A 9,057-nucleotide genomic window follows, 5' to 3' on the forward strand; every position below is an offset into this window, starting at 1 on the left:
TCTGCGGTTCCATAGGAAGGTGCTGTGGGAAGGGGGGGGGATGGTGGATGAATAGACTAGAGTGTCCAGGAGGGAATTAGCGTGTGTGTGTATATATAAGTTATATAACAGAGATAACTAAGTGCTAAGTGCATCTCCCTTTCCACAGAAACATTAGTTCTCACACATATTGTCCTTATTATCTCCCTGATGATAACAAGAGCTCCCCCTCTGGCCGCAGGCAGAATATACCACATCCCTGCCTCCAGGCACCGCCTCTTCACGCCCTCCCATTGCTGGAAGTGCGCGCGCGTTCCACGCTCTCCCCACCGCTGGAGGCCGAAGCCCTACGCTCTCCCATTGCCTGGAGGACTTCCCGGTCCTCCGAGGACTGCCCTCCAATTGGTTGGAGGACTCCTGTGGTCCTCCAGAAGCCGCCCCCCTCGCTCACGGCAATCCCATTGGATGGAAGACCGGCGGACCTCCGAGGCGGGTCCGCCTCCTGGTTGGTCGGTGGCCGCTGTCAATCAGAGACGGGTCACGTGGGCTCGGGGGGGGCTGTTGGTGGTCAGGAGGGGCTGGGGGGTGGGGAGGAGGGGTAGAGGAGACACAAGGCGCCGCCCGCCCCAGCGAAAGCGATCGGACATTCGCCGGTTTGTATTTCACCGCGATCGTACCTCCCTCAACCCGCTGACGTCCACTCACAGTATTCAGCCTTCATTGGCGGCTGCCCGATGAGCGGTTTCGGGGCCTGGGGGAACTGATTGGGGGCGTTTGCAGACGGGGTCCGTTACCGATCGAAGGAGGGAGGGGGGGAGGGGGAGATAACCGTCGCTTGGTGAGGGTCTGCACTGCGCCCGCGCAGATGTGAGGCCAGCCACGGGGGGGCTGACGATGCCTACTGAGCATGCACGGCTGCCGGCGCCTGCGCGCGTGTGCATTCCCACGGCCGCCCTGGTACAACGCGTGCGTGATTTGTCGCTGCCGCCTCGCCGGTGTTGCGCATGCGCACCGGATATATCACACCGTCTGTGCCGCGACTGCGCATGCGACTTTGTCCCCTTCGACCACCCCTCGCGATGGTGCTGGCAACGCACCTGCGCGCCTGGCCTCGCATCAACAATCCCCCCCCGCCTCCTCCACTACGCGCGCGGAGCTGTTGAGACCGCGTCTGCGCGATTGAACCCTTTAACCGCCTTTGGGGACAATGGAGCGGTCCCACCCGCGCGGGGCGGTCTGGGTAGAGGCGGCCGCCATTGTGGTTGGGGTCCTATCGACCGGGGAGGGAGAAGGTGGTGGGGAAGTAGTGCTATCGGGGAGTTTGAACCTGGAAAATAGTGTTTTCTGTGGCGAGTCAGTCCAGAATTTTGGAGAAGTGGTGGGAAAGTAAGACTTTGGAGGAGCAGGAGTCCATTCAGCCCATCAAGTCTGCCCCACTGTTCGTAAGAATGAGGTGTACGTCATTCATCCTCTCTCATCTGCTCCACCTTTTGATTCATTGAGATCACAGCCAATCTGATCTCCCTTGGCTCCACTTCTCCTGCCTTTTACCCCTCAGATTAAAAATCTGACCCTCTCATCCTTGACTACGCTTAATGACCCAGCCTGGACAGCCTAAGGGCATAGTCCCCTGTTTCGTGAAGACTTTGCAATAAGATGTAGGCGTAGAAGTCTGTTGCACTGATCTTGACTGATCTGATTGTCCTGAAGTCTACTTCCCTCCCTTTCCCCATAACCTTTTAATCTGATTAAAAACCTATCTCAGCGTTGAATATATGTCATGACCCAGCCTTGACAGCCCTCTGCAGTAAAGGATCACACATTTACTCCCTTTGGAGTGAAGAAATACCTCCCCATCTCTGTCTTCAATGGACAACCCCCTAGATGCCTGTCTGGTCCTAGACTCTCCCACACAAGGGGGAACAACCTCTCCTCATCTGCCTTGTCAAATCCAATCTAAGGATCTTGTACATTTCAATCGGGTGGTCAACCTAAACTCTAATGAATACAGGTCCAACCGACTCAACCTCTCTCCCCATGAGACAGTCCCTCCATCCCCGGGATCAGCCGAGTGAACCGTCTCTGTACTGCCTCTGATGCCCAGTCTATCATTCCTTAGATAAGGAGCGCACTTGCTGCTCTGCTCACGCCTTCTCTCTCTCTCACTCTCTCTCTCTCTCTCTCTCTCTCTGTGCGTCTATCAGGACCCAGGCTCTGCTCCCAATTCTGCAGGACGATCAGCGATGGAGGATCCACAGATGCCAACCCCAGAGGAAGCATCCGGCCCGGGGCTGGCAGCGGTAACCAATCCGGATGCCCCGGCTCCCACCCCCGAGGCCAAGGGCGGGGCTGAGAAGCCCTTCTCGTGCCCGGGCTGCGGCCTGGGTTTCCGTCGGGCATCCAACATGGCGCGGCACCGGTGCCGGCGGGATGGGGAGCGTCCATATCCGTGCGGGGACTGCACCAGGGCCTTCAACTACCCGTCAGAGCTGGCCATCCACCGGCGCAGCCACACACGGGAGAGGCCCTTCATCTGTTCGGCCTGCGGGAAGGGCTTCCTGTACTCATCCAACCTGCTGACCCACCAGCGGGTCCACACGGGTGAGCGCCCATTCGCCTGCCCGTTGTGCGGCAAGGGTTTCACCCGTTCCTCCAGCCTGGCGGCCCATCAGCGGGTCCACTCAGACGAGCGCCCTTACCCATGCGACGGCTGTGAGCGTCGCTTCAAGAGCGAGAAGGAGCTGAAGATTCACCGGCGCCTGCATCAGGGCGAGCGGCCGTTCCCCTGCGGTGTCTGCGGCAAGGGCTTCACCCAGCTGGCAGTGCTGCTGGCACACCAAAGGGGCCACACGGGCGAGCGCCCCTTTGCCTGCTCGCTGTGCGGCAAGGCGTTTGCCCGATCTTCCAGCCTAACGGCCCACGCTGGTGTCCACTCTGATGTGCGGCCCTTTCCCTGCGAAAGCTGCCACAAGCGCTTCAAGAGTGCCAAGGAGCTTAAGGTGCACCGTCAGGTTCATTCCGAGGAGCGGCCCTACCCATGTGGCGTCTGCGGTGAGCGTTTCCGCCAGGCTCGTAACCTCCAGGCTCACCGCCGTACCCATACCGGCGAGCGCCCCTTCGCCTGCTCCCTGTGCACCAAACGCTTTGCCCGCTCCTCCAGCCTGCTGGCCCACCAGCGGGTCCACTCTGATGACCGCCCCTTCCCTTGCCCGGAATGCCCCAAGCGCTTCAAGAGCGCCCGAGAGCTGGCCACCCACCGGCGGGTGCACAGCGGCGAGAGACCTTACGCCTGCCCAGTCTGCCCGCGCCGCTTCACCCAGCCCTCCATCCTTCAGACCCACCGGCGTGTCCATACCGGCGAGAGGCCTTACGCCTGCCCGGTTTGCCCGCGTCGCTTCATCTGTGCCTCCTCGCTGCTCAACCACCGGAGGGTGCACACCCGCGAGCGTCCCTTCCCCTGCCCGGTCTGCGGAAAGTGCTTCCGACAGTCAGCCAACCTGCAGACCCATCGTCGGCTCCACCTCTGACTTGGGGGGGCACTGTGCCACCTCTTCACCCAGCCCTCCCTCCCACAGACCCATCGCTGATCTTGGGGGGGGGGTTGGGGGGGCACTGTGGCACCTCTTCACCCAGCCCTCCATCCCACAGACCCATCTCTGACCTGTGGGAGGGGTTTGGTGGGGGGGGCACTGTGCCACATCTTCACCCATCCCTCCATCCCACAGACCCATTTCTGACCTGTGGGGGGGGGGGGGGTTGGGGGGCACTGTGCCTCGTCTTCACCCAGCCCTCCATCCCACAAACCCACCAGCAGCTCCATATCTGACCCATGCGGGCGCACTGTGCCAGGCTTCCAGCTTTACTGTCAGCCCCCCGCTGTTGGCTCTCATTGCTCAGCTCAGCTCTCGCCCAGTGACTCAGCAGATATGGTTGATGGGAGAGGAGGGGAAAATCTGGAGAAGGGGACTGACAGGGAAGGATGCAGAGGCTGGAGTTATTGTGGGCTCCAGGGGTTATAGCACAGCGAGCAACTCAGTCAGCAAGGTCAGAGTGGTGGAACAAAGGGGGCTGTTCCATTTGCGTAGGGGAGTGTGGTTTCAAGGCAGGAAGGTGGGGAACGTGCAGGAGCTGGGTGGGGAGGGTGTGTGGGGTGAAAATTGAGGGTTTCATATTCTCAGTGGAATGTAGGAAACTTGCCTCTCTCCCCTCCTTGAGCCTGTTACAGAGGAGCAGGAGGCCATTCAGCACCCCCCTTCTCAAGCCTGTTACACAGGAAGAAGAGGCCATTCAGCCTCACTCCTTGAGCCTGCCATTCTGTGCGGAGCATAAGTTAATGTTTGAATGAGTTGATGAATAATGAGGTAGCCATCAGTGAGCATGTGGCTGATGCAGCTGGTTTCTGGGTGCTGAACAAAAAGCCGGGAAGATAGGGTAAATTAAACATTTATAAATAACAAAGAGTGGTTAATGACCCCCTGGGGCAGAAACTGGCCAGAACTGCGGTGAAGACAATTTGCGTGTTTTCAGTGATGAGTGATTCTGCAGGCTCCTTGCCTGAACGTTGAGGGGTGGGATGACACTGGATGAGTCTGTCAAAGAGCCAGCATGGACAATGTGGGATAAATGGCCTCCTCTGCAGATGCTACAGAGGTTAGACAGTCACAGCAATGTACACCATCTACAAGATGTCCTGCAGAGACTCACCGAGGCTCCTTAGACAGCACCTTCCAAACCCCAGGGCCAATTCCATCCAGAAGGACAAGGAGCAGCAGGTACATGGGAACACCACCCCCTACAAGTTCCCCGTCTCTGAGCCACTCCCCATCCCAACTTGGAAATATATCGGCCATTCTTTCAGTGTGGCTGGGTCCAAGTCATTGGAATTCCTCCCTAAGGGACATTGTGTGTCTACCCTACAGCACATGGACTGCAGCGGCTCAAGGAGGCAGCTCCCCCCCCATTTTCTCAAGGGGGCAGCTAGGGACGGGGTGATAAATGTTGGGCCCAGCCAATGACCCATGCACCTGGTCTGTCTGGTACAAGCAGCAACGCGTGACCAAACAATTTTTAACACAAAAATGAAGAACTGGAGCCTTGAACTGAACCCATTGAATCTGGGAGATTGGGAACCGCTGACATAAAGTGTGGAGAAGCGACCAGCAGCTTGCGTCGGACAATGTGATTTTTTTTCAAAAGAAATGTATTACTGAGCATTAAATTGATCATTTAGTCTCGTGTCTCTATCCAATTATGATTGTGCTGTGTTTTCTGACTGTAGAGCACCATCTGGAAAGCCTATTAAACGTGAGATAAAGAGAAAACGTTTTGTGTCTTGTAGGAGGTTGATACATAGGCTGTGATGTTTTCATGATGCTTTTTCTCCACTGTCCCCTCATTTGTGAGGCTGCTTGGAACTCTTCTCTGATAGAATCTCGAGGGGGTTTTAAACAAAATTCTTCTGTTGGTTGTATGCCTGTCCCTAATTGGCCTTTGGACTGAGTGACCTGTTGTGGCCATTTCAGAGGCAGTCAAGAGTCAACCACATCGCTGTGAGACTGGAGACATGTTTAGGCCAGACTGGATTAAGGTGACAAGATTTCATCAGTGATAGTTGCTTGGCCTGCTGTGTTCATCCAGCTGTACACCTTGTTACCTAAGATTTCATCAGTGATGGGTTTTTACAATTACAATGGACTATAATGTTCGCCAGTCCTGAAACTGAGTTGAAACTTCTTTAAATCCAGAAGCCTTCCCTCATTACCCAGTCACTGTGTCCCAGCGCCCCCTCCTGCCATTTAGGACAATTGGCAACGACATCATTGATATTGATATCATTCAGCCTCACATTTTATTATCATTGATATTACAGCCAGGTTTTAATTGAATTGAAATTTGACCATCTGCTGTGGTGGGACTTAAACTCTAGTGCAGGACTCTGTGTTGCTAGTCTGGCGATATTACTCTTACACTGACATTACCCAGAGTGAACTAACTGGGTTTTGTAAAAAAAAATCAAAACAAATCATGATCTCTAAGACTAGTCTTACTTTTGGGATTTATTAATCGAATTTAATTGCAACCAAGTACAGATTATGAATTCATGTCTCCCAGGAGTGACATGACAACCAGTGCTCATGACTTTAATTGTATGCTGGTGATTTTTAAAGTTATTGATCCAATTAACTTTATGTTATTAGAGATAATGGGAACTGCAGATGCTGGAGAATCCAAGATAATAAAATGTGAGGCTGGATGAACACAGCAGGCCAAGCAGCATCTCAGGAGCACAAAAGCTGACGTTTCGGGCCTGGACCCTTCATCGGAGAGGACTTTATGTTATTGACAGCTCCTGGAAGTTCCTTTTGAATCTCTGTACATGCTCCTTCTGGCAGCATGTTCCTGGATCACAACAAATGGCAGTCCACATGAAAAGTGACCCATGTGTCCTTTGTTGGTCATTAAATATACATCTCATCTAATCCTATTTTCCAGCAAGTTGCACATGGTCTTGTATGCCTGTTTCAAGTGTCCATCTGAATACTTTCTCAATGTCTTGATGTTGCTGCTTCTGACACCCTTGCAGTCAGTTCCTTCCAGATAGCCACCTCCCTCTGGGCTCGAAACCTCAAATGCCCTCTAAACCTCCTCTGCCCTGACTTTAAAATTGTATTTATTGTTTGTTGACCTCTATACTAAGGGGAGATGTCCCTCCCTAACAAACACAGTCTGTGCCCCTCCGAACTCTGCACACCTCAATCAGATTGGCTTTAGCCTTCTCTGCTCTAAGGAAAGTAATCCCAGCCTGTGATCTCTTGCCATTGGCTGACTCTCTCCAGCCCTTTAAATAATCACTGAATCCAGCTCCACTATACACTCAGGGGAATGCACTGCAGACCCTGATCACACATGAGACGATAGCTTTCTTTGCCATTCGCTTTGAACTTCCTGCAATGGCAGATCTGCACACCTGAAATGCCACTAAATATTGAGAACAAAGGGCCTGAAATTGGAAAGCTATGGTGAATCAAACACCGAGAGAATATGTAGAGGAAGAGATCAAATGATAAACAGAATGCAGATCAAAGAGCAAATCAAATACAATCAGAGATTACAAATTTAATAAAAGGTACTGCACTTGAATGAAACAAAACATGAACTAGCCATAAAAAGTATAAATTGAGATAAACAAGCACAATCTAACGACTACAAATGAGACGGGCTTGCAGCATGATTTTGATAGTGACCTAAATATTCAAGGGTATGACGTATTTAGGAAGCAAGGAAAGGATGGAGGAGGAGCACTGTCAATTAATGATGATGCTAGCACAATAGAGAGGGATGAACTTAATTTGGAAACCTAAGACACAGAAGCAGCCTGGGAAGAGAGGAAGAATGATAAAGGCAAGAGGTCACTTCACAGAATCCCTACAATGCAGAAGCAGGCCATTTGGCCAATCAAGTTCATACCACCCCTCCACTCCCCTATATTTCCCCAAGGTCAATCCACCTAACCTGCACCTCTTTGGACTGTGGGATGAAACTAAAACAGACCCATACAGATGCAGAGAGAACATGCAAACTCCACACAATCACCCAAGCCTGGAATTGAACCCATGTCCCCGGTGCTGTGGGGTAGTAGGGATAATCATTGAGCTGCTGCGACACCATATCATTGGAGTTGTACGCAGGCCCTGACAGTAACCATATGGTACGTCAGGGTATTCAGGAAGATGTAATAGGACCTTATCAAAAATGTAAATCAATGATCGCGGGGGACTTGAACCCACATACAGACTGGAGGAATTCATTGATATCACAGTGTGGAGTGGGAGGAACACAACAGACCAGACAGCATCAGAGGAGCAGGAAGGCTGACGTTTCAGGCCTTTATTTCTGAAGAAGGGCCTAGGCCCGAAACGTCAGCTTTCCTGCTCCTCTGATGCTGCTTGGCCTGCTGTGTTCATCCGGCTCTACACCTTGTTATCTCAGATTCTCCAGCATCTGCAGTTCCTACTATCTCTCAGATAAAAGTAAGCATTGGTCTGATAGAAAATGAGTCTGTGGAATTAGTAATGGAAGATAAAGAGATGGCAGATGAATTGCACAGATATTTTCAAACCATTCACGTGAGACTCGATGCAAGTAACATCCCAGAAATAGCTATAAACCATGAATTGAAAAGGAGGGAGGAACTCAAACATTTATAATGGCAGGGAAGTAATTCTGAGTAAATTCTTGGAACTGCAAATTGACAGGTCCAGATGGTTTCCATCCTAGGGTTTTAGAAGAAATAGCCAGCAAAATATTTCATGCATTGTCTTCAATTCATTAGATTCAGGGAAGGTTCCATTAGATCGGGCAATAGCGAACGTAATTTCTCTATTCAAATAAAGGAGACAGAAAGCCAGCAAGGTTTATATTTTTCAAAAAGAAAATGTTAGAAGTTAATATTAAAGGTAGTATAACAAGGCACTTGGATTAGGGGAGGTGATGGCTGAGTGGGATTATCATGAAACTGTTAATCCTGAGACCTAGTTAATATTCTGGGGACCTGGGTTCGAATTCTGCCATGGCAGATGGTGGAATTTGAATTCAATAAATACCTGGAATTAAGAATCTAATGATGACTGTGAATCCACTGTTGATTGTCAGGAAAACCCATCTGGTTCACTCATGCCCTTCAGGAAGGGAACCTGCTGTCCTTACCTGGTCTGGTCTATATATGACACACAACAATGTGGTTGACTCTTAACTGCCCTCCAGGCAATTAGGGATGATCAATCGACAACCAGTTGGGTGTGAGGATTAGGGAAGCGTTGAGGAAGGAAGGCTGTGGAGAAACAATTGTTCACTGTCTTCCCAGGCAAGTTCCAGATACGTGATGCTGAAGAGCAGAATTAGAATAGACAGATGTTTGATTACAGACACAGAAATGATGGGCTGAAGGGCATGTTTCTGTGCTGCAAATAAAGAACTGTGACTCCGTCAGAACAGAACAGAATGATGCTCAGCCATTTTATTTTCTTTATGCAATCATGAAGCCTGGGTGTTGCTGGCTGAGCCCAGTATTTATCACCC

The 9,057-nt window shown here is 51.5% G+C and overlaps 1 protein-coding gene across 1 annotated transcript; it reads left to right on the forward strand.

Moving 5' to 3' along the window:
• The first annotated feature begins 562 nt into the window (after window positions 1-562).
• Window positions 563-5,300, forward strand: LOC125449178 (zinc finger protein 135-like). The gene is made up of 2 exons (XM_048524854.2): window positions 563-632; window positions 2,184-5,300. Exon 2 carries the CDS (start codon window positions 2,223-2,225, stop codon window positions 3,504-3,506), a length of 1,284 nt encoding a protein of 427 aa, XP_048380811.1. The 5' UTR covers window positions 563-632; window positions 2,184-2,222; the 3' UTR covers window positions 3,507-5,300.
• Window positions 5,301-9,057: the final 3,757 nt, after the last annotated feature.

This window comes from Stegostoma tigrinum, chromosome 43 (genome assembly GCF_030684315.1).
Source record: "Stegostoma tigrinum isolate sSteTig4 chromosome 43, sSteTig4.hap1, whole genome shotgun sequence".
NCBI classification, from domain to species: Eukaryota; Metazoa; Chordata; class Chondrichthyes; order Orectolobiformes; family Stegostomatidae; genus Stegostoma; species Stegostoma tigrinum.